Below are 25,651 nucleotides of genomic sequence, written 5' to 3'. Positions count from 1 at the left end.
CCCGCCTCCCCCGGCCCCGCCCCGCCCCTCTCACCCTCCCGCACCGTGGGCTGCAGAGAGGCGGTTTTCAAAAACACTCACGGGACCTGGTCACTGTCCCACTCAACAGCATTCAAGGGCTCCCATTTCTAACAGAACAAAGAAGAAACCCCGGTGGGGGGCCCTAAGGACTCCAGGACCGGCCCTCTGACACACCGCGGCGCCAGGCCAAGCTCTCGCGGGTGGCTTCGCACAGAGGGGCTGACTCTGGCAGTCCCGCAGGGGCCCCAACGTCTGCTGCCCCAAAACACCTCCCTGTCCCCAGTGCTTTTCCATGCTTCCCTCTTCTTTTGGCTTCCTAGAAACTTCCAAGCGTCTGCCACGACCCAGTTCAAACCGCACAGCATGGCCCCGTCGAGCCCTTCCTGACTCCCCCACCTGACCCCGCCACCCACAGTTAACCCGTTCCTTTGTGCACCGGCCCTTACCTCATCACCTTACAGCCGGCTCCCCATCAAAGGGGAGCTGATTCGCCAGTCTCCCCAGCAGGACCGCCAGCGCCCCCGAAAAGCAGGGTCCGAGACATAAACCTCAGGGGCCACAAACACAGGCGTTCCATGAGGATTTCAGTATGCACACAATGCGCCACAAGAACAATCAAAAGGCCCACAATGAACTAGTAAAAATGACGTCCGGGGAAGCCTAGAGAGGGACTTTGACCTATTACTTTATGTACCTCCACAGTTTTTTCCATTTCTACTTACGACCATTTCTTCCCTTTTGTAATGAAATAATTTTGAGTGAAAAACACACCAAGGCCACTCCCAAGAAATCGCCTGCTGAGGATCTGGTTCTGTGCAGGGCCTTGCCTCCCTGCTGCTAACCCTCACAGCCACCCTGGATGTGCAGGACAGCCTAGGCCACTTGACAGAACAGCCAAAGGAGGCTCAGAGCAGGGAAGGGTCACCCAAGGCAGACGGGCCAGTATTTGAACCACAAGGGAACGCAAACCACGCTACCCTGGAGGGCTGCTGAGTCTCCCCCAGAAAAGCTGGATGTCAGTGAGAAAGTGGGGTCAATCCTGGCAGTCCCACAGGACTCCCAAGTCAGCGTGGGTCCATGTGCCACCCTTCACAGTCACTCATGTCTGTAAGCAGTCTCTTAAGCACCCACTATGCTGCCTGAAAAGATGCAAGGGACACAGGGGTCACTGATCTAACCACCCAAACCAGAGTTTTGGGAAACATGTCCCACTGGTCTCCCCGCCCGCTCCCATTTCCATCTCCCCCAAGTCCATAGGTTCTCCCACGGCCCAGCCAGGGGGCTGCAGAGAGGACCCCTGCTCAGCCTAAAAGATGTCCCTCATTCTGCTATGCCTCATGCTGGTTCCCAGTCCTGGCCAGCACCAGTAGCACCTGAAGGGCTTGCTACAGTTTCAATTCCCCAGCCACCCCCAGGGACAGTGATTCAGACAGGCCCGAGGTTGGGAACAGTGTGCTGGGCACTTCTGTGCGTCTCCTCCAAGTGTCTGGCCAGACAAGCCCCCGCTGCTCCTATGTTTGCTGGCTGAAGCACAGTGGTCTGGCACCTGGGACCTGGACATGGGACAGGAGCAGGGGGCTGCCTCCATAGTGGGGCTGGGGTCAGGAGGCAGCCCCAGAGAGATGTGCCGCCCCACATGCCCTGGCATTTCCGGTGGCATAAACCAGTCTGATGGTGCCAGCAGTGATAAGCTGCTGTAAGGGAGGAATGGAGGCAGCTGGGCTCCTGGACACTGATGCTCAGGGGCTTCCTCACCCCTCTGTGACCATGGGTCCCAAGGCCTGGGGCGCCTGGCATACAATAGGGGAACAAGAAATGTTAGGGGCATGCAACTGAGTATAGATTCCTTCTAAATCACAAAGGTTACCATTTATCAAGTGCTTGCCTGTGGGAAGTGTTCTGCCTACATGAGCTTGTTTAAAACTCATAGGCCTGGAATGAAGGTATCTGTAACAGCAAAAATGCTATCCACGTGTCCACCCTGCAGAGACAGGGCACTTACGTAAGCACCTACTGCATGCTTCTGTGAATCGGCTTCGCGAGTGGGCAGGGGGTGGCTGAGGAGCCCTGTGGGCTTGCAGAACCGTATGTGGAAGGTCCCATGGAGTAAACCCCAAACCAGGTGACAACCGGATTTCTGGTGGCAGGAGGAAGAGCTAAAGGATGAGCCCTGCCTGTGACTGCAGGGGACTCCGGCGTGGCACTGCAGGACAGAAACTGCCAACTTCTCACACTTCTGTTGTTTAAACTTTTTTTTTTTTTAAAAAACAATAAATGCACGTTGTCTTTTTAAAAAAGATGATTTTTGGCAAAGTTTCCAATGAATTCAGTGCCAGGAGTTTGGGAGGGTGCAGGGTTGGTAAATCCTTCCAGATAGGTGACTTCAGACTCTAGAGAGCAGGCATTCATTCGTTCAACAAAGATATGACCTCTGATCAGCTGGCCAGCTACCCCAGGCCTCAGCAATAAGAATTCACTCATTCACTCATCCCACAACTATTTATTAAGTATCTGCTGTGAGTCCCAGGGCCTCGGCAGTAAGCCTGGAACCATGGCTTGAGGCTGGGCTGGAGGGATGGGGCCAGAGCAGGGTGAGCAGGGCAAAGCCACATGCTACCGCCTGCCATCTGCCTTGTCCCCTAACGTCCCTGCTCCTGGCCCCTGCTCAGCATCACCTGTGGCCACAGAAGCCCACTCCACACCCCTGAACCGGCAGGCACCCAAGATGGGAATTATGGTCTCTACAAGAGACACTGACATGAAGCTGGGTACTGCCTCTTTAGCAACATAATTTCTTTTTATTAGAAAATTAAAGGGTAGGACCAGCTTGCCAAAAGCCAAAAGCGCTGAAATGTGCTTTCCTGAGATACGCAGCATCTGAGAAAACGGATTTGCTTGTCTCCCTCCTTTTCCACCGTCATCTCTCCTCGGCCAGGCTTTCCTCCATTCATGCCCCTTTGCTGGCACCAAAGCAGTGGCCATGAGCTCGGCTGAGATGGGCAGGTCCAGCACCCCGATGTGGATGCAGCCAGCGTGCCTTTGTCTCCCAGCACAGGACAGGAACTTGGGGCTCTGTGCTGAGCCCCACGCCCCAGGTTTAAGCCTTTTTAGAATCACCTCGGGGATTCTCTTGCTTTCCTGAGATGCAAAGGCTGTCCGTGGGATTTGCTAAGCTGAAGGTGTCAGGAGGGAAAGGCTGGAACAATGAAGGATTGGGCTCCGGAGAAACAAGCTCATCCATCTGGACACCCAGGAGCAGGCGGCTCTGTGGCGGAGGGAGGCGGGCAGGGCAGAGCGCCGGAGACGAGTCCCTCACTGCCACACAAAAAGCAACTATTCAAAACCACCCAGGGAGTTCTCTCTTATTGAAAAGTCCTTGATTCTTCCCTTTCTGCCACAGAACTCAGGAACAAGGGCCCCGTCTTATTAACGGGGTGATGGAGGGGCCCGGGAGGGAGGGCCCTCCTGCGCAGGAAGGTGGCCGAGCCGCCCCTCGAGTCATTAGAGCTGGTAACTAAGGTAACTCCAGAAGCGGATTTTCTTCCCACTAATCTCTCTCTTTCTCTTTCCTTTTCTCTTTCTTTTTTTCTCTGCTGGTCAGACGCTACCTTCCTGTTTCAGAGAGGACCTCAGAGGGTGGGGGGGGGGGGGGGAGTGAAGTGCATGAGTGTGTGTGTGTGAGTGTGTACTGAATACTAAAATGGTGACTGTGCTCTTGATGCTCTCAGGGGTGGGGTGTCTCATTTCAGGTATGTCTGCCCCTGCCCTCTCCACGTTCCCACCCGCCTCTCCGCCTTCCCCGCCTCCCTCTCTCCCTGCTCAAGGGCAAATCCATTCCCTTCACTCCCTCCTTGAGTAACAAAAGGCGAGATGGAGTTCCCTTTCACCTGCTCTGATTGAAGCCTCTGCTTTGGCATGTCTAGCAGAGGCTGCTTTGTTCTGGGGAAAACCAAGACGGGGGCCTGTCCCAGGGCCTGCTGGGGTGGGCACAGGGTGGGGGTCAGAAATAAATTAAAAAAATAGCATTGTCCCACAGGCCCGTGCTGCCTGGACCTCTCTCCCTGGGAGCTGTGGTCCAGGGAGGCAGGTTCAAATCCCAGTGGGGCCACTGATGGCCACGTGGCCTGGCGCAAATTCTTTCACTCTCTGAGCCTGGCTTTCCTGCCTTACAGGACAACCTGTAGGAAGCCCCTGGCACAGTGTCAGGTCTCTCCCCAACCTGGCCATCTCCAGGGCTGAGAGAGGACGAACCACTTTTCTACCAGGCTGGGGGGCAGCAACAGGAAGGACAATGACCTCCATTCTCCAGGGGTGGCTGTGTCTTAGGGTTCAGAGCCTCTAGGAGGTGTTTCAAAGGAAGAGGGCAGACGGCTGGCCCCCAGGACCTAGGGTTTCTCTGGATGGAGACAGTGGGGATCCCTGGCCAGAGTCCTCCCCAAACGGAGGCCATGTGAGCAGCTGGGGGCAGGTAGGAGCGCTGGCTGGGACTCCAAAGGTCTGCATCCTGTGTGTCCACACAGCTCCTTTCCCCCGAAAGGGTCTCTTTAGGTGGACACCAAGCTCAGAGCCTAAGGCACACGGCCTGGCCCATGCAGGTGAGCAATCCCCACTGTCTGGGACACTGATGTCTGGATCCCTGGCTGTCCCCTTCGGAAGGGGTTCAGCCTGGCCTGCAATTCCCCTGCGGAGGGGGAGAGGGGGTGGATAGTAGCATCAGGAGGCTTCCCCCCTCCCTGCCATGGGGAGAGGGTGTTGTCTGCCCCACCAGTGAGGTGAGACATGTCAGCTCAGTCGACTCTGTGTGCTTGGAGGAGGCGCTGTCCTCTGCCTGAGCCCAAGGTGAGGAGGTCAGCTCAGCAGCTGACTGGCAGGCTGGGCTGGCACCTGGGACCTGGGACCCACCCCAGGCGGCTTCTGGGGCTCCAGTACCCCCCGGCCCCTCACTGCATGGAGGATTGAGCCCAGCCTGGGGCGGGTGGTAGCTTAAGACCTCAAAATCCCCAAGCAGGGGGTCAGGAAAGGCTAGTGGGGGCAGCCAGGGGTCAGGGAAAGGGGCAGGTGTTGGACCATGCCTGGAGCTGAGACAGAGCAGAGTTCCCCAAGCGCTGCAGGTGGAGGGGCCGCAGCCCAAGCGGCAGCAGGCCTTCCCTAGCTGAGTCGAGCCTGGGCTCCAAGGCCACAGGACCCCCCCCCACTGCTGGCAGATTCTCTCTCCGCATCCTCATCCCTCCCCATCTCTCCCTGTGGCTGCCCTCCTCCTCTCCCTCTAAGCAAATGGACAGTCCATTCTCATTTGCACCCACCTTCTTGACTTCCCCAGCTCCTGGGGCTGACCTGACCCTTCCCCTCGCTGCTCCTCCCCCTTGGAGGGCAGCCCCCACCAAAGGTGGCTGCAAGCTTCTAGAGCCAGGCGTCAGTCGAGCTGCAGTGGCTCCGCCTTGCTGAGCGTGGCTCTCATCTTAATGGTTTTCCCAGAGAGCACTTAATGGGTGTGTGACTGCCCAGCCTGTGCGTGTGTGAGCCGGTGTGCAAGGAGGAGGCAACCACCTTGTGATCCTTCCCCCTACGCCTTCCTCTTTTCAAATGGCCTCAGTCTCCCTGGTGACAAAACCTCCCTGCCCAGGGAAGCAGGGGGCCACCGCCTGGGCAGGGAGTGCCCCCCTACCCCCACAGGCATTTCTGGGTGTGAGAAAACACCGCCTCATAACACTGAGGACAGCTGCTGCCATCCCCAGCTCCTGCTGCGCACACGCGGGGCACTGGGCTGGGCCTGCTCAGGCCTGGACACGTTTATTAACAAGAACAGTGAAGAGGCCGGCCGCGCGTGCGGCCCTGAGCACTCTGCAGGGATTTTAGCCCTGAAGACGCCCTCCAAGCTGACCACAAATCCCATTTCCCAGATGGGAAAGACTGAGACCCCAGGGCCTACAAGCAGACTCTCTGGCCCCCTGCAAGCACCAGGGGCCAGAGGTGACCACAGTCGCTCCCTGGCGATGGGGCCTAGGTTTGCCTGCATCTGGACAAATGTGGGTAGAAGCTGGCAGCTTCAAGATTTAGCCCGAGTACCTCAGAGCCACCCCCAGAAGCTCAAGCAGGGACAGGCCCTTGCCATCTGGAGGCCATGGCTTCTCCTGTTTCCCCTGGAGTCCTCTGCCCCCACCAGCAGCCAGGCCCAATGGGCAGCAGGGACCACCCAGATGGAGAGAGACAGAGAGAGTGTGTGTGTGTGTGTGTGTGTGTGTGTGTGTGTGCACGCACTGTGTGGTGACCCAGCGCCCAGCCCGGATGCTCCGCCCAACCTGACCGCAGCTGGGAAAACAGGCTCCTCAGCTGCTCAGCTGCGCCCCCAGCCACAGCCCAGCCCACCCCACCAGGCCAGAGAGCTCACCCAGCCCTGAACCAGGAACTGGGCCTGCTCTGCCTGAGTCACAGCCCCCAGCCCATCCCCTCAGATCCCCACCAGACCTGAGAGAGGGAGTGGTCCACTTGGGAGCCCGTGCCCTCCTGCTACCTGGCTCAGAAGCCCCCGGCACAGACGGCCCCAATTCCACACCCGCCTCAGCAGAGCCCCAAACTATCAGGGGGAAACGTTCGGCCTTTTAACTGCAGTTTGCCATGACTGGCCCGAACCAAGGCCCTCCCTTGACCCCCGTCTACCTGAGCTGCAGCCCTCTGCCCCACGGCCACCACCAGTGCTGTGGCGCGGAGGCTGGCACTGCTTCCCTCATTCTGGGGGCAGGGGAGTGGGCTCCTGCGCTTCCCGACCCTGGCCAGGCACGGGGTCTCCGTGCCTGGCTCACACTTCTAAGACAGGATTGCTGAGGCTGAAACTTCAATTAAGGAAGAGAAATAATTACTCTGGGGGTGACAGCCTCAACATCTGCTTCCCTGGAGTGGGGAGAGGTGGCTGGGCACCTCCATGGTCAGCCTGGACCTGGGACTTGTCCATGTTCAGCCTTGTAACCCCCCTGCCATTCTCCTACTGAAACAAGGCCAACCTCAGGGCTGCTCCAAGGTAGGGGGACACTGGGGGACTCAAGAAAGGGGAGAGGCTCCTGGCAGAGGGGGCTGGGGAGTAAGGCTCAGACGGCTCCGCGAAATTGAATTAAATTAAATTTAACCATTCAGTCACTGCCTGTTCCTGCAGTAAGCCTGGAGGCTGCCAGGGCCCCACAAGGATGGGGGTGGGGACCCCAAGAGCAGGACTGAGAGGGCTCCAGATTCCCTAGGGGAGGGTTCCAGCATAGGCCTGGAGGTGGGGGGAGGTGGGGGGGCTCCAGAAAAGTTCCCAGAAGGCCTGCTCTGCCACTCACAGGAAGAGAGGGCCTGGGCAGGAGCCTCCCCACTGGGCCTCAGGTCCATCTCCTAAAAAACGAGGATCACAAGAATGGGGCATTTGGGGCCCCCATAAGACTGTCCCCCATTTACTCCTCAAGAGGCCTTCAAATAGCCAGCTTTAACCATGTCCCCCTCATCTCCAGAAAACACCAACTCCAAAAATGTCCCATCCTTGATCCAAAAATCTCCCTTTTCTAAGAATGATCCATTTCCTCTCCAGAAATCCTTCATTTGAATCCAGAAATTCTTAGCTCCAGAATGTTCCCTCTCCAGAAACGTTCCACCTTATCTCCAGAAATATCCCCTCTCATCTTCAAATATAATCCATCTCCAGAAATGCCAGTGCTCTCTATAAAGGCTCTATCTTAGCTTCAAGAATGTTTTACTCCAGAAATACCACATTCCTCCTCCAGAGATGTTCCATTTCAGCTCTAAAAATACCTAAAATCCAGAAGTGCCCTATTTTATTTCCAGAAATACTCTAGCATCATCTTCAAAGACACTCTACTTCCAGAGGTACTATAGTTTATCTCTAGAAATATACCATTTCCAGAAATGTTTCATCTCTAGTAATGTTTGGAATCCAGAAAAGCTTCATCTTTACTCCAGAAAATGTCCTCTCCTATCTCCAGAAATGTCCTTATTTCATCTCCAAAAATGTCCCCACTCCATCTTCAAAAATGCCCTTCCTCAAGAAATGCTTTCCATCTCTCCTTTCTAAAAACATTCCATCTCTGGAAATGTTCCAGCTCATGTCTGCAAATGCCCATGGTATCTCCGGAAAGGTCTCCCGTCTGGACCAGATGCTGCAAAAATTCAGAAGCCCACTTCCTTTAGGACCTCCTGAGAGGCTGAGCAGTGACCAGGTGGCCTCCTCCTCTTCCTCCTTGTCCCTATGGTCCCTGGGACCTCTCAGCCACCTGCTGAGCCCACTCTTGTGTCAGGAGCAAGGATGAAGTCATGAGCTTGGCTGGCAGGTGTCAAGGTCCCTGGAAGGGGGGAGCACGAATAGTCAAGGTTTGGGGTAACCGGGAGCCTCCCAAGTCTGACCTGGGGACAGGGACTGTGAGAGGGACCTGGGGTGAGAAGGAATGGACCAGGAAGGAGTTGGCAGGGGGCCTCAGCACAGCCCCCCACGGACACAGCCCTGCCACAAACACTAAGTACACTAGCCTAAGTGCACACACTCACACTTCATGGACAATACCTACAGTGCACAGAAATGCCCACCCGCACACCACCTCCCACCCCTCAGGGCCACACACTACACACATTCACAACATGGAAACCCACACTGAACACTTGCAGCCCCACCTACCCAAGTGCACAGAACATACACAAATGCACACACATAATACAGATACACATACAAATGCACTGTCACACACACACACACACCATCATCCTCACTCACATTCCCTAGGTCTCTCTGGGACAAGTTCTGGATATACCAAGGGGCCGAAGCCCTCTGTCAGTCCCTCCAACCAGTCTGGGTTGGCAGGACGGGGCAGCTTCAGTAACTGCTATGTGCCAGCTAGGGAAATTCACAGCCCCAGGAATGCGGGTTTAGAAGAGACCACAAAAGAGAAGAAGGTGCATATTCAGCATCTGCTTGCACATCTACTAAGATGGGGCACTCGCTCCTTCCTGGAGCAGCCCAGGCCACAGCTGGGCCGCTTCTAAATGACAGAAAGTTCCTCTTTGGGTGGAATTGATACCTTGGGATGTCACGTCTGTCCACACAGCCAGGCACTGCTCTTCAGAGTTACAAAGCCCATGTCCTGCTGACATTTTGAATGGAGACTCTCTCTTCCCTTTCCCTTGACAGGTGGGAAAGGTAAGGGGGACAGCTGGTATGAGGGAAGGGGGCCTGGAGGCAGCTGAGTGGAGGCTGGGCACGTACCAACACATGCAGATACATACGTGCACACACACAGGCACACAGATGTGGCCCCATGCGTGTCCAAGGACCTCCTATGCAGACACACAGGCAGGCATGGAATACATGTCCATGCCCTGCACTCGCACACAGGGAAGGGAGGAGGTGGCCTCTGGTGTGTACCAGCTCTGTCCCTGATAGCTCTGCAGGTGGAAATTCTCAGAGCCTCCAGGTGGGGGAGGGGACTGGGGCTCTGAAGCCGCGGTCCCCACTGCTGGCAGCGCTGGTTAGCTCCCGTCTGCTCCCAGGGAAGGCTATCACCAGCTCTTAAGCCTCCCAATTTAGAATCAGCCTCAAGTAACTGGAACCTCCCAAGTCCCCTTTTCTGACCCTTTGGGGCCAAGGGCAGACATGAATACACCTTGAACATGCCCTTCCACTGGCCCTCAGCGTGGGCCAGCTGGCCAGGTCTGGCCTAGAAAGGGAGCTTCCACGTCAGCCCCACACCCAGCCCCTGCTCCCTCCGGGGCCTGGAGACCCCTTTTCTCTCTACCTAGACTTCCTCCTCTGGAACTGAGGCCTTCACTCAAAAATGTGAGGGAAAAAGAAAAGCCAAATAGTTGACCATAAAGCTGACTGAACAGATGGTCCCAGGGTCCAGGAAGGGAGACAGCTGGGGCCAGGCCTTGGTGTGGAGGGCGGCGAGAGGGGCCCCCAGGCCTCCCAGCTCCCGGGAGCAGCCGGGCTTCTGGAGAGGCTTCTGCATTGGTATTCTCTGCCCCTTACAGCCCAAATTACACTGGCTCTCCTGGGACCCTTTATCGCACGTTGTCGCTTCAGCAAAAGGTTATGTACGAGAACATCGAAATCCTTCCCGCATATTAAGTAAAAGAGCATTTTTTAAAATGCACAGGAAACAGCAGCTCCCCTAAGAGGGAATTTTTACAGTATCTTAGATTGGAACGAGCACTGGACTGGGACTCAAGTACAGGGGTCCTCATCAGAGTCCTGCCCTCACTGGGACCCAGGGCATGGCACTTCCCCCTCTGCAGGCCACTCTTCTCATCCACTGAAAGTGGGAATAAAAGCCCCACAAGGGTGCTATGTCAGGGATGCTGTGAGGGCGGATGAATGATGGAAATGAACGGGTCATGCTATGCAACCAGCAGAATCCGACTTGTGGCCGTGTTCAGGTTAGGCCAGGCACACTGTCCCAGGCGAGCAGGGCTGGGTACACTTCCCAAGACTCAGTGCCCCGGCACTTCCTCATCTTTCCCCAGCCAGTCCACTCACCTGGTGAACCTTTTCCTTTTCTTTTTCTGCCTGAAGAATTTCTAGAAAACACCTTCAAGACCCAGATTCGAATCAGTTCTTCAGTTCTGACATTTTACACGTGAGTTTCAAAGGCACGATCTGTCTAAGATCAGAGAAAGCCAGGGTGCCAGGAGGGGAACCCAGAGAACGGGGCGGCCCGGGCCCTGTGGGACGGGCAGTCTCAGCTCAGCTCTGCCTGCAGCACCTGTGGGCACGTGGGACGCAGCTGCAACCTGCCAGTTTCTTTAAGAGAAACAGAAAGTAGGAATATTTTGTATGTGAAATCTGATATGATTTTAAAACCCTGTGCTGGCCAAACAGCGCCCATCTGAGGGTGCTGCCAGTGGACAATCTCCGGCCTGAGTCCTCAAGTCGAGGACAGGAGGCCTGCTCAGGGAAGTGGTGGGCTCTGAAGCAGGGGTAGGGATGAGGGCAGAGGCAACGGCTGGCAGCAGGACTGAGGAGGCGTGGTGTAACTGGCTAGGAGAGGGCCAGGCAGCATGGCCTCAGTGTGCTGTTCTGTCAGACAGGGATGATAACGGGGCCCACTGTCGAAGCCCCTGCGGTAAGAGTGGCCCAGGAGGCCCCAGTAGCATCGATGAGGGAGGGAGGAGCAGGAATTCTCAAAGGTTACTTCTCTTCACTGTCAGGGTTTGTTCTTCTTGGCCAAGCCCACTGTTGGGGCTACAAGGAACCCCGAGATAATCCGAGCCCTGTAAAGATGCAGAGGCACTCAGAGAGGGGCGGCTCTTGCCCCACATCACACAGCAGGTGAGTAAGTGAACGGCAGGGTCAGATGGAGGCTCTGGATGGCTGACTCCCTCTAGTTACCACAGTGTGACCCCTGATGCCAGCCCTGCCTGCCCCCAACCCCAGACAGAAGATCCCAAACATGAGGGGTGTCATGAGGGGCACAGGGAGGTCTGCCCCACCTGGACTCCGCCGTCAGAACAAGCCTCCCTTGGGGTTAAGCTGTACCGGCCCCTCCACAAATACCTAGCAAGAAGGGCAATGCCGGAGTGAGGCCCTGGGCTTATTCCTCAGCCTCGCTTCTTCCTAGCCCACAGGACCTTGAGCCAGAGTTGCCTGACTTCTCCAAGCCTTGGTTTCTTCATCTGTAAAATGGGGATGGCAGGACCTTTTCCCTGGGAGAAAGGGGAGGGGAGGAAGACTGGAAATAACCAAGTGCTCAGGGCCCAGCTCCAGGAGGCCCTGCCAAGAGGACTCGCTGAACAATGGGATTCCAGACACCATCGGCACCGGGCTGCCTCCTCCCCAGAGCTCTGCCTCCAGCCCGCTCGCTCCTCTCTCTGTGCCCGGCCTTCTTTTAGGGAATTACAATCTGCTGGGCTCTAATTACTGGTCCCTGAGGACTGCTACCTCCTTCCCTAGCCGAGACTTAATAACCCCTCCCTGGGCTCAGCAACTGGCTGCAGGGATGGGCTAAGCTGCTCCAGGTCAGGCAGGAGCTGGGGAGCAGTGTCAGGCCCTGCTGCCCTCTGGGTAGGGCCCCAGGTCCCCACAACAGCTCCATGGGGAGTGGGCCACAAGGGAGGAATACAAGGAGGGAAGAAGCTCTTGTCCAGGCCAGGCCCCACCAGTCAGAGAATTCAGGAGCTCTGAGGGAGGACTGAGGCCCTGAAAGGAGGACTGGCAGGCAGCCCCACCTGGTCCTTTTCTGGTCCCCAGCTTCTCTCCTCATCGGCTTGGCGAGTCCCACCTATGAGCCCTTGCTCCAGCTGTGCGCTCTGCCCTGCCTTTCTTTCCCCACTGCCTTCAGGATAAATCCCATCAAAGCAGCGAAGGCCTCCGACTCCTTCTCAGCCTCCACTCCTGCTCCTGCCTCCCCGGCTCCCACCTCCTGAACTTGGAGAGGTCCCCCGGCCCATTCACATCTCCAGGCTGTGTGGAACCACCACTGCCCTTCCTCCTACAGCCAAATGCAGTCAAATGCCCCTCCCAGACCTGGGGCCCCTGTCCCCTCCTCCGGGAGGCTCACCCTGACTCTGCTTGGGCAGGGCTTGGATGTGCCTCCTCTGGGCAAGTCCCAAGGGGTGTTAGCAAACATCTGCTGAGCGCTGAATGAAGGACTGAAGGAAATGAACCTCGACCTTTAAACCAGGTACCCATCAGATGCCTGCCAACACCCATCCCCACTGTGCCCTGGCCACTGGGAACTTGGCTGTGCATGCAGGAGGACAGGATCAGGCCATGGCAAGCCACGAGGACAGGGTCAGGCTGACCTACTCCAGTTGGGTCCTGGCACCCATGCGTGCGAGCCCTCTGCTCCCACATCGTCACCTCTAAGACATTAACAAGAGCCAGGGCGAGTGTGGGATGTGTGTGAGGCTGGCACTGTGCACAGTTCTCAGGGCCCTGGACACCAAGGCTCAGGTCTGGACACAGGGTGGCTATTGTGACCTCTGGGCAACAGCTATTCAGCCGGGAGGCTACAAACTGGCAGCCCTGGTCTAAATCTGGCCACAAGTAGATTGCTGCATTGGGTGACAACATACACAAACCAGGAGACGTCCTGTAAACATCTGAATCCTGCTTCCTGAGAAGGCGCCCAACGGGCATCCCTGGGCTGCAGCCTCACACGCCTTCCTGGCAGGGCTGAGCTGCTGCCCCACAGGGCCAGGCTGCCCTACGCCGTCATTAGCATTGCTTGCTGGCCCTGAGGAGCCTAGAGGTTGGTGGCCCCTGTATTATGCAGACATGAGTTCATCTTCTGATCACTCCTCCAAGGTGACATCTGCATTTGAAGCAGGGCCTACAAGCTTTGACCCTTGGCAGTGAAGGCATTTCAGGCCCTGGGAAAGGCAAGAAGGGGCTATTTTCCAGGAAGGCAGATACCGCTTGGTCAAGGTGTTCCTGGAAGGTGGTACCTTGCAGGGATGGCCTGGGGCAGGCAGAACATCTGCCTGCTCCAGTGCAAAGGGCTTTTCATGGGGTGAGCCAACATCTGCCTGCCTCTCTCCCAATTCTGCCCTTGGGAATAGTTGGATGCTGACTTTCCTGGTCCATTCTGCCCCTCTAATCCCTCATGACACCATTTCTGACCCCAGAGCCCAGCCCTTGGTCAAGCTCCCCCTAAGAATGTGGGACCTGGTCCAGGAGGAACATCCCCTCCCTTTTCTCAGACACCATACCTTTGATAACGTAGCTTCAGGTGGGTCCAACGAACTTCTTAGCCCCCTAGAGGCTCCTACTGAGATGACAGTCACCTCAACCCCAGACTGTCCTAGAGAGCTCTGAAGGAGCAACAGCACGTCTCCCTCCCCAGAAGCCAGCAAATCCAAGGCCCCTGCTGGGGCAACACACAGGCGAACTGAACGCACAGACGCACAAATGGACGCTTTACGAGCCCCTCTGTGCGTCCTGAGGCCACTGGCACGCGAACAAACCGGACCTGGTTTTCTGTGCTTTTCTGACAGTCCTGTCAGGAAAAGCTCTGACCCATTGCATAAAGAAGAAACTGAGGCTCAAAGAAACAAACAAAGCCCTTGCCTGCCGGTCAGCGCGCTCCTGGCTGTGGCTGACTGCTCCTGGCTGTGGCTGACTGCGAGCCAGCTCCCCTCTCAGAGAAGTGGCTGGGCATGCAGGCCACGGCCCCCTCCAGAGCAGCGGCCACCATCTGGACAGCCAGGGCCCCACAAACGCCGAGGGGAGCCACCTCAGCCGAGCGCCTACCACTCTCGTGAACCACAATAACCCTCGATTCTGGGCATAGGCTGAGGGCCCTGGCTTGTTACTGCGACTGCTTTTGCTACCACTGTAGTCATCGCAGGGCTGACTGGGGCCAGATAAGCAGGCAAAGCAGAGCGCAGCCAGGCCCAGACTGTTTCCAGAAAGGTCCTGGCGCATATCCAGGAGCGTGGGTACGCAGGGCCTGGCGAGGCCCGAGGAGCACCTGTGGCTGGTCTGCTGAGGAATCATCAGCCACTTTGGGGCGATAGGGGCGGGGGGAGCAGGCCTTGCCTAGGCTGGCAAAGGTGACATGAGTCAGAGCAGAGGTGCCCAGGGCCAGCGATTCATCTGGCTCTCCACATGAATGGACATCACAGCCCTCCACTCCATGCAGCTTGGACTTCAGAAAGAAGCGATTTCAGGGGTGCCACAGAGAATGACAGGGCCTGTCCTTGGGTACCCCAGCCTCTCAGGAGTCCTGTAGCAAGAGGATCTCTCATCATGGGAGTCTGGGGCAGCTGGGAGCTAGGAAGAGGATCTGGGCCTTGGGGTCGGAGGACTGGGTCCAGCCTGAGGTCCCCAACTTCTGGGTCTGTGACTGCAAGCACATCACTTCTGTGTAAAACCGGAACCGCAAAGGCTGACTCAGAGGATCTGTGCAAACAATAGGCCCAGTGCCCAGCATGTGAGTGGGGATCCACAGGGCCTGGTGGCTGCCACTCAGCTCCTGGGACCTCAGAGAGCCACCTGGAGGGGCTGTCTTGAATATTTAAAGGAGAAGCTCATACCTGCCTCAGGTACATACCCTCAATACCTTGCCACTGCCCCCTCCAAGGCCTGCTCCCCTCTGTGGGCTGGCGGTGCCCTGCAGTGGGACCCTGCCCCATCCTGCATCCTCTGGTCTAGGCTTCATCCTCTCCCTGGCTGAGGGATGTGAGCAGGAATGGCTCAATCAGGATATAATCGTTTTTAATTAACGTGTGGATCATTTCACAGGCTGATCTCCTTGGAGACCAGAGGGAAGACGGTCTTTTAAGATTTTCTTTTGCCTCTCCCCACCCACCCCTCCCAGTTGAAGGCCGCCCCCCTTCACCCACCCAGCCGCAACCTTGAAAGCAGCACAAAAGCCTGCTGCCTGGATCCCTCCTGGGGCCATTAGGAGGAAAGTGTGTGCTGACACACAGACAAACACGCACGTGCCCAAGCTCAGGGGCACATTCTCCCCCCGGAAATGCACAAATGGGATCAGAGATTCACAGACACATGTACACACCCACAGACACAGCACACACAGGGACACACACAGATTCGCTCACACACAGGGATGCATGCACGCACACATGCATGCAAGCTGGAAGGCACACAGGCCCCTCAAGAAATACACAAACAAGATCTGAGGCACACAGATATGGGCGCGCATGCACACACACACACACACACACACACACACACAGACTGGAGGCACACTGAGCCCCCAGAAAACACAAACAGGATCAGACACGCAGACATTCACACACACGGATGTGCGTGAGCCTTTGGGGATGCTTCCAAGCACAGAGACACACCAGAGAAATGCCCCAATGTCCACATTCATGGGAGGCTGCTTTTTAACCTGATGGCCTTCCGGCGTGCTGGCACCAGGGGAGCAGAAGGTCCCTGTCCTGTGATAGGAAGTCACAGAGCCACAATCACCTCACCCATACAAGATCCCCTGGCCCCGAGCCCTGACCTAGGGGTGCCCTGCCACCTGCCCCATGAGGAAACCCATGAACAGAGAGGCCGCCACCAAAGTCTTGCCTCCCTGCCATCCGCCTCGTCTGGATCCTTTGGACCCCCAGAGCCCCCCACTCAGCTGTTCCACTCAGCCCTGACAGAGCCCACTCTGATGTCCAGCCTTTCCTGGACATCCAGCCTTGGGTAGCTCTAAAACCTGCACCGGGAGTGATGTCCTCAGCCTCCCCTCTGGGTGCCCTGTGAGGCTGGGGGAAGGGATTTTCTCTATTCTCTCTATCTTAAATAGGTCCTTCCTTCCCCCATTTTCTTCTTCCTGACCTCCTGTCTCTCTGTTCCACTCCCTTTTCTTTCCCACTGTCTTTGCTTCTATCCTTCCTTCTCTCTCTCTTCTCACTCTCACCCTCCCTCTTTCCCTGTCCTCCCCAGGGGTCCTCCTGGGTCGATCTAAGACAAGAGGCAGACTGGTCTAAGACTAAGGCTGCGATGGAGCTGGTCCTTCCCCACTCCCCCACGGTGGATATCTCTGCCAACACCTGCCCCCAGCTCCTGAACAGACTCAGAGTTAGGTCACTGAACAAGTAAACTGAGGCATGGGGGCAGGGCACAACCACGGGGGTCCTCTGACATCAGTAGCCCCACCCCTCTCACCCCCCCAGCTTTAGATCCTTGGCTTTTCATGCTGGAAAACAGTACAACAAAGAGAAAGAAGTTGTGAAGAGGGCCAACAGGGAGCTCATGGCTGGCCAACCACAGACTAGTAACTTAGGTGGCCCCAGATGCCACAGACACGGCAAGTGTGAGTGACACAGATGGGCTTAGGAGCCTGTCTGGTGCTCCAGCTGGTGACACGAAAGGCAAACTGGGTGTTTCTCCTCTCTTCAGGTCTCAGTGCCCACATCTGTGAAATGGGCAAGGTCAGCCTAAAAGACCCCTAGGGACTCTTGCTTGCCAGATGTGGAAACCAAAATGACAGGTCAGTAGCCAGTTCTTGGCTACTGCAAGGCCCAGAGACAGCTGTGTGACCTTGGGACTCACTTCTCTCTGCACTCCCATTTCCTCCTCTGTCAAAGGAGGGGGTCAGCCAGGGGACTCACTGCCAAGGCTCTTTTCTGTTCTGATAGAAGGTTCTAGATTGTGAGGGGGGGAGGAGAATAGGGTTCCACTTCTCTGGGAAGAATGAGAAGCCAATTTCTTCTACTGCAGGCATGTCGGAGCCTTCGGCATCAGTGGCGTCATTTTGAGGAAATCACCTTAAACATCAAAACAAGCTCTCTACATAAAAATCTATCCACTACCACCTCGTTCATCAGGAGCATCCAGAATGTTGAACAAAAGGGGAATATTAAGTAAATGATGGTACGTCCACCCCATTGGAAAAGACATTAACCTGGCGTTTATGAAGAGTTGGTTACAAAACAGGAAAAGGCTCCTGTCAGCGCCAATGAAGAAAGCAGGATACATATCTGAATATAGAGAATGACGGCAAGGTCTTTAAAAACAAACCAACCACCAGGTCCAGAAAGACTGCGAAGACACATCAAAATATTAGCACTGCCATGGCCTGCTAAGACCAAGAGGAACCTTTTGTTTCTTTTTCTCTATTTTTCAGATTTTCTATGAACCATATTTTTAAATGTATATACAGAAAAGGTCTTTTCAAAAAAAAAAAACAATGACTAAATGCTTCCAATTGAGAAACTTTCCCCTTCCATTCATTCATTCATTCATTCATTACTGATCCATTCACTCCACGTTTGTCCACTCAAACCTGAGGGCACATCCTGTGCAAGACCCTGCACTCTGAGATCCTCAGAAAACGGGAACTCGGGTCCGGGAAAGGAAGACAGCCCCCGAATAGCTACACCGAGGGGCTTGTGCCATATGGGGCTCTCGGAGTGAGCAGAAATCAGTCCTGCCGGTTTGGTCCTGCCTCCCTGTGGCCTCCCGGAGGCCTCCCCCTGCTGCAGGGGGTCTCATAGCCTCCCCTGTGGGTCAGACTCTCACCCTTAACAGCCAGACCTCCAGCTGTGGGTGTGAGCCTGGGGGTGCCGAGCAGGGCAAAGTGTTCAAGGGGCCTCCCCAACCCCAGCCCACCCAGCTTTGGCGGAGACCCCCCTCCAGTTCCTGTGGGCCTGGCATGTAACCCCTTTTCCCTCGGGGCCACAAGGCCAATGCCTGGCTGTGGCGCCCTCTGGACTCTGATTTCCGCCTCCCCCAGGCCCCTGAACAAGGCACCACCCAGCCAGGTCCTGTCTGGCTACGGCTGCTGATTCCATACCCTGTGAAGCAGCACAGAGTACGGAATCTGCTAGCTCCTGTCGGCCAGTGTCACGCTGTTAGCACGTCAAAGGGTCTGACACAGTGTCCCCGCTGTGTGGGGGCTGACAGATTTCTGGGGAGGGTTAACTCTTTCTATTCCTGGACCAAGCCCCACAACAGCCTGAAAACATCCCCCCCCCCCCCCAAGACTCCCCTCTTTAAAGAGGGAGAATCTCCTTCACCTGCCAGGTTGCCACCTCCACCGGGGCTGGGTCCCTGGGCCTGCTCCCTACCCTCGGACGAGAAAGGGGAGGAGCCCTCTTTAGCCCCCTCGGCTGTTCGCCTGGGAATCCAATTAAGGCAGATTTCCATTGACTCTCCTCCGCCCCCACTCCCGTTGCAACTAGCCCTTCACCCCTCCCCCCAAAGCAGCAAAAGGATCTGGGAGCTTTGAGTGCTGAGAAGCCTCTGACCCTGCGGCCCCCAGTTTGAGTTGAGCCCCCCGCTCAGGACTGCGGTCCCCAGAAACGCTCTGGGCTAGCACTCCCTTCCCACGCCCCAGGGGGAAAAGGAGAAGTTCCCACCACTCCCCTCCCCCAGCCCCTGAGGGAGGGGGCGAGGCGTCCGGATCTCCGGGTCACCAGAGCAGCGTCTGCTGTGGATGCAGGAGACAAACACTTCGTCACACACACACATCACCCTCGGGATCACCTCTGAAGCCCGCATTGTGCGCGAGGGGAGGAGGCCGAGTTGCTGGGAGGAAGCTGGGGTTAGGGGGGGGCCCTGGACGTGCCTGAAGTCACCAGCCAATCACCAAGCCCAAGAGGGGCTAGAATCCACGACCCTCGGCCAAGAAGGCAAGCCTCAGGCCTCCACAGCACCCCCACCCCTCCCCCTCCTGGCAGGGCGCCATCCGACGTCAAGGTCTCTAACCCAAACAAGTCCCTCCCCCTCCCCCTGCCCGGGGTCAGCAGCCCCCGGAGAAACCCAGCTACAACCCCCGCCTCTGGCCGCCCACCGACGCAGAGGCGCGAGATTTCATTGTCAGCCTGACCACTCGACGCGCGTAAAGCGGGGGTGCGGGGCAGGGGGGCCACCGGGCAGGCTCTGGAGCGGGGAGTGGGGAGGGGTCTCCAGGGGAAGTGTTTGAAGCTGCTCCTCCAGCTCTGTCCAGATCCGGAAGCCGCCGGGGGAGGGAGGAAGGCGGGGGTGGGGAGAGCACGACCTTAAGCGCTCGAGGGCGGCAAGGAGGGGCTGCGGCGGCCGGAGGAAGCGCCTAGAGGCGTCGGGGGCGCCGAGTCTCCCGGGAGGCTGCGCTCGGGAAGTTTCCCACCGGTTGCCTGGAGCAGAACAGGGCGCGCAGACGGCCCTCCCTGGCCTGACCAGTTCCAGGGCGCAGACTGCGAACTTGAGCCAAACTCCTTCCTTCTCCGGCATCCCTCACCTCCCCTCCGCGGCCACCAGCCCCGCCCTCTCAGCCCCCTGCCTTCCGCCAGTGCCACTGTCGTCAAGACCTCTCACCAATGTATTGTGGAGGAAAGGGGAGGGCGGAATCCCCCAGCACAACCAACTGCGGCCAAAAAAAGAAGGAAAGAAATTCCTTCTCCAGAGACTGATTCCCTCAACCGGCATGGAAAACCCCAAAACAGGCAAATCTGCAACTCTAGCCAAGATCTCGGCTCGGCGGGAGGGGTACCTGCGGCAGGCGGTGACCCCCGCCGGCAGCCCCGGGTTTGGGGCAGGTCCGAGCGCGGTGGCGGGCCGGGGGCGCCGGGAGCCCTCGTGCCCCGGAACGGCCCCCAGAAGACACAAAGCTCTGCCGCCAACAATACCTGCGGGCTCCTCCTGGGTCTCCCGGGCGCCGGCACTGCGCGTCTCGCCGTCTCCCTTTCCCCGCGCCGTCTCTCTCCTCCTCTAGCGCGCGCTCTCCCCTCGCCTCTTCCAGAACGCGGCGGCCAGATGAGCTCCTTGGGAGAGAAAAATGTGAGCGCTCGCACGATTCCTTTCTCTCCGCCCGCTGCTCACGGCGGCCCAGGGCTCGCTCCTTTCTCCCTCGCGCTCCCGCGCGCGCCGCGGCTCTCGCGCCCCGCGTTTCCTTCTCAGCAGCCCCTGCGAGCGCCCTCAGTAGCCATTATTCACGGGCCGCCAGGGGACAGGCGGTAATTAGAGACCGCCCCGTGGCCGCATCCACTCGGCAAGCGCGATGCGGGCGCGGGGGGCGCGCGGGGAGGGGCGCGCGACGAGGGGGCTTGGCTGCGCGCAGCCCGCGCCCCAGACGCGGGGGAGGGGAGGCGGAGGGGGCAGGGAGGGAGGAGGCAAGGGGAGGAGTGGTGAGCTCGGGGAAGGGAGCAGGAGGAGGGGGCGCCGGGGAGACGCTCTCGCGGCTCTCACCGCGGGGGCTTGGGGTCACCGGCTAGGAGGCTCCAAGGCGCTCAGGGACTGGGGGTGGGGGTGGCTGTCTCCGTATGCGTGTGTGTGTGTGTGTGTGTGTGTGTGCGCGCGCGCGCGCGCGCGTGTCAGAGATAGAAGGAGAAAGAGGGAACGCTTTAATATTTCCCCAGTGACTTACGAGCCCGTGGGTGAGCTCTTGGCTGTGCGTTTAGGTCCGTGTGTGTATCAATGTGGCTGTATATTTCTGGTCTGTCCTACGTGTGAATGTCACGGGGTTTGGGGGTCTGGCTACGAGCTTGTGAATGTATTTCTGGGTCTCGGAGGAACTGAGTGATGCGGTGCCTGCGTGGGGTTGTTTGTGTGATTATTTATAGGGGGGTTGTGTGACTGCGTGGGTGGCACTGTGCCTGTTGTAGGGCTGTGTGTCCGAGGGGCTGTGTCTGTATGAGGTTGCATGTGTATATGAGATTGTGTCTGCGTGGGCCCGAGTGTGTCTGAGGGGTGTTGTGTATCCGTGTGGGCTTGTTTGCGAGTGGGATTGCGGTTGTTGGGGCTGTTCATCTGTGCGTGTAGGGGCAGTGCGCCTGTGCAGGGCTGTGGTTCGGAGAGAGGCTGTGGTGTGTGTCCGCAGGCGGTCTTGTGTGGGCTGTGTTCTGCGGGAGGGTCTGAGCCCTGGCGACTGGGGGGTGATCCGCGTGGCGTCGGGGATCGCACCGCCGCAAAAGAGCTGCTTAAGGCGCGAACAGGCTGCTCTAGGGTCGGGGCGCAGCGCGACGAGTAGTGGCGGAGGAGGGGCGGGAGAGAGAAGGCGGAGACGAGCGGGGCCTTCATCCCGCGCCTCCCCCCGCCCCCCTGCACCGGAGACGCAGCTTGGAGATCCTGGCACTTGACGGCCCCGCGGTCCTAGAGGCACTGGGTTTGATGGACCCTACTGGGCTGGGGAGACACCTATGCGCTGGGAGCAGCGGGGACTGAGACTCGGAGATCCGGGAGCAGCCCAGAAGCGAGAGGCGAGGGATGCCTGAAGAGGCGGGTCGCGGCCCGGAGACAGCGGAGGACCAGGCTGAGACAAAGAAGAGCGGGACCGGGAGCCTCAAGGCAGGACCGCACCTCCAGGTTCGCCCCGCGGCGCTGCCCGCACGCTAAAGGCCACCGGGAGCAGCTCCGGAGCCCGGGGGCACGGAATTACGCGTCCCAGGTGGGGCCGTGGCAAGGGGGTTCCGAGCGCAGCGGGCGGCGCCGCGCCCCGGGGCTGTGATTGAGCGCTCGCTAGCCCGCCCCTCGCCAGGCTGCTCCCTGCCCACGCAGCCGTTCATTCATTCATCCATCCGTCTCTCCGTCCACCCACCCTTCTATCCACACACGCGTCCACCCGACTATCGCGCCAGGGATCACACAGACGTGTCAGACCCCGCTCTCTCCACTTTCTCCTTTGCTCCCCTCTCAGGCCCCTCTTCGTTCTGGCAAGAAGCGAGGAGCGCACCCCACGACCTCTATTACGCTTAGGTTTTGCTGTTCAGTGATCGCCGACTTCCTCTCCCCATTCACTGACCCCCAAACCCCGCCACTAATTCCGAGTCAGCTGGGAGTGGGGAGGCTTTTCCCCGCTGCCTGGCCGCTGCCTGGCCGCCCAGAGGCCAGGCGGCTCCTTGGCGAGGTCCGCGGCAAGCAGGCAGCACATTTCTGTGCTCAGCTTGAGTGTCTCCCTCAGCCCAACCCTCTGGGGGGAGCAGGGAGCAAGAAGAGGCTTCCTGAGAGGACTGCTGTGCCTCCAGGTCCTTGGCTGAAGGGTGTGCAGAGCCTGGTGACACAGAAGCCACTAGTACCTCAGTGACCTTAACAGTCACTCCCAAACCTACCACTGGTACAGTGTCAACTGCAAACAAAAAGCAGATTCCTGGGCTCTAGCCCAGACCTAATCAATCCAAGTGCCCAGTGCCTTTGCACATGCTGTTCCCTCTGTCTAGGAATCAACATCTTATAGCCAGGCTTGGGAACCACTGACCTGGAGCATCTTACAGCCTACCTAGACTCCTGAGCGTGGCCACCCAGGGGCAAAGAGCGGGCCTTTCTCCCAGAAACAGACCCTAAACGTGCCCTCTGGCTCAACTGGTAAGAATGCAGCAAAAACAAAGCAGCTGATTGCAGGCACCCACTCCCAGCCCGCAGGGCAGCCTAGCGCCTCTTTGGGCTTTGGTCTCCCCATCTTTAAAATGTGGGCTGCTTGGTCTCTATTTTCAATTATCTGGCCTGGGAAGCAGGGTCACTCAGGCCTGAGGCTGCTGCCAGGAGAGGCCCGCCGTGTGTACCATTAGACAAGAAATCCCCAAACCCTGCTGGGGACCACCAGCCCAGCCAAACCGACCAGCAACCCTATCCCAGTGCCACCTGACCTTCCACTGTCCCTGTCACATCCTGACTCAGCCACCTTCTCCATGCAGCCACTCACAAGGCCAAGGTCAAACCTGGCAGGTGGGGAGTATGAGGATGGTAGTGTGTGCCCCCTTGCCCTGGGGGCCAGGAACAGGCTCCCCCCACCTCCCTAGTTTCAGAGTGAAGAAAAAAAGTCCTTATAGTGGCTGATGAGATCCCACACCGTCAGACCCACACTGTCTCTGACCTCATGGCCCCCCCACTCTTACTCGCCACCTCATCAACTTGCGGTTTCTTGAATTCACCAGGCATACTTTCACCTCAGAGCCTTTGCACTCGCTGGTCTCTCTGCCTGGAATGCTCTTCCTCAGCTTCTAGTGTACCATAAAATTTATTTATGTATTTTGTAGTTATTTTTGTCTTTTTGCTCATTGGTGTTTCCTCTTTACCTGGAACAGTGGCTGGCACACATTGAATAAGTATTTGTTGAATGAATGAATGAGTGAATGAATGAAGGAGACTGACCTGACCCAGCCCAGCCCAGGGCTTTCTCTTCTTTGAACCAACAGCCCCTTTGGAGAACACTGGAAGGGTGGGGATGGAAAACATCAGGGCAAGGACAGGTCACATGACTCATCAGCGGTCAATCAGTGAGCGCCCTTCACGGATTCTGGGATTCTGGGCAGATGTCCTGGGGATTTGGCAGAATGAGCTGGTGGTGAGATGGCTTATCCCAAAGGAAAGCAGAGCCTTTCATCTGTTCCAGGGGCCTCTCTGTTCCTGCGGCAGTGTGGCAGAGGGGTCCAGATTCACATCTGCCAAAGGGAGATGGAAACCCCCGCTACTGAGGCAGGGCCCTTCCACAAGCCTTATCACGGAGCCCATCAGGATCTGCCCATCTCTGGGAGGAGAAATCAGGTCAGAGCCATCAAAGGACTTGTCAAGAACACACAGAGACTATCTGAGCCACGCCTGACTATAAGCTTCTAAAGAGATCTTGATGGCCTCTGCTCAGCACACAGCAGGTGCTCAATATGCATTTAACAAATGAATGAATGAAGTGCCCCACCAAGATTCAAACTCAGGTCTGCATGGTCCCCAAACCCCTGCTTGTTCCATCAGACCATCAGACAGGATTCCACAGGATCCAGTGGCAGCACCCACCACACAGCAGGCACTCCATAAACACTGAAGGAATGACCAGCAGGGGAGGCTACCTGGCCAGCAGGCTCCCTACACCCCCCAGGGGTCTGACTCCATCACCCACCCTGTGTGTCCCGCCCCAGGCTCAAGGGGAGAGGGCCAGAGAGTTCTATGGATCAGGCTGGGGGTGACCACAGGTCTCAAAGGGCTGCTGCCTCCTGGTGAGGTGTGGCTGTGCTCAGGAGAGCCTGCACCAGGACGGGCTGCCCTTCTGCTAGCCTAGCACTATCTGAATAGCTGCTTTCCTGCAAAGCGTGTGTCCAAACGCCACTCCAGGGTTAAAGAACGAACAGGAGCCAGGCAGGGGACCCCAGGCGGGGGCCAGGGAAGCACAGGCAATGGTATCAGTGGGGCTGCCAGGTTGGGCTCACTGACAGGCCACCAGGTCAGGGGTTATGCCAGGAGCCACCCAGATGGGCACAAGAGGCAGAGAAGAGGGGCTTGGACTCTACCCACCAGGCCAGGCAGGTGCCACTGACAGCCAGAAGTCAAGTTCGAGCTCAGCCCTCATCTGGTAACCCCAAGCCCTCCTGGCCTTCGGGGGCTGTGGCTCTCCAAAGAGAGAACAGAAGAGCATGTCTGCAGGCCTGGGGTCAGAGGTGGGCCAGGTAGCTTTCCACATCCACTCCACACAGGTTTGGACTGCAAATTTCTGTCTTTCCCTCAGATCAGTCACCCTCCCCTTTTCAGAGGCTGGGTCCAAACAACGGACTTGCCTACAGTCATGGCACTCGAGTGTGGCAGAAGTACTCATGCATTTGCTCGGCAGATATTTACTGAGGACCTACTGTGTTCCAGGTACTTTTCTACGTGTTGGGGATTCAGGGCCTGAAATGAGACAAAGCTTCCCTTCTTTCTAGTCATGAGACAGATAAGAAACAGAATGAATGAGTAAATCACGTCATATGCTACATTTAAGCACAGCCTGCTGTGAAAAAATAAATAAAGCCAGGGAAGGGGACTGGGGGCATCTGGGGAGGGCTGTGTTTTCACATTGGGTGTTCAGGGAACTCTCACTTGAAAACATTTGAGAATAGACTTGAAAGACAAAGGTAGTGAGGCATGCAGCTCTCTAGGGGGGAAGAGAGCAGCAGGTGCAAAGGCCCAGAGGCAGGAGCAGGATGAGGATTTTCAAGGAATGGCAAAAGCTGGTATGGCTGGAGTGGAGTGAGCACTGGGGCAAGTGGGAAGAGATGGGGAGAGAGGGGTGACAGGGGCCACACCACAGGGCCTTGTGTGCCTCTGTGAGGATTCTGGCTTTTACAGGGATTGGGATGAGGGGTCTCTGGAGTGTTTTGAGCAGAGGAGGGACGTGATCTCCCTTAGGTCCTCACATTGTCCCCTGGCTGCTGTAAAGAGAACAGACGTGGGGCCAGGGCAGGAGCGGGGAGGCCCATGAGGTGGACCCTGCACGAGTCCAGGTGGGCGATGACAGGGCCTGGCCAGGGT

General features: G+C 57.5%; 1 protein-coding gene across 3 annotated transcripts in view; it reads right to left on the bottom strand.

Moving 5' to 3' along the window:
* The window catches only part of RAI1 (retinoic acid induced 1), a 118,609-nt gene that overhangs the window by 59,716 nt on the left and 33,242 nt on the right, over positions 1–25,651 (bottom strand). For all 3 annotated transcript variants that reach the window (XM_046675232.1, XM_046675233.1, XM_046675234.1), the window contains one exon: positions 20,068–20,202. In XM_046675232.1, the coding sequence (XP_046531188.1) occupies positions 20,068–20,202 (135 nt within the window). The remainder of the gene's footprint in view (positions 1–20,067; positions 20,203–25,651) is intronic.

This window comes from Equus quagga, chromosome 11 (assembly GCF_021613505.1).
Source record: "Equus quagga isolate Etosha38 chromosome 11, UCLA_HA_Equagga_1.0, whole genome shotgun sequence".
Classification (NCBI taxonomy): Eukaryota; Metazoa; Chordata; class Mammalia; order Perissodactyla; family Equidae; genus Equus; species Equus quagga.
The sequence above is the reverse complement of the archived record's forward strand: the minus strand, read 5'-3'. Positions and strand labels throughout refer to the sequence as shown.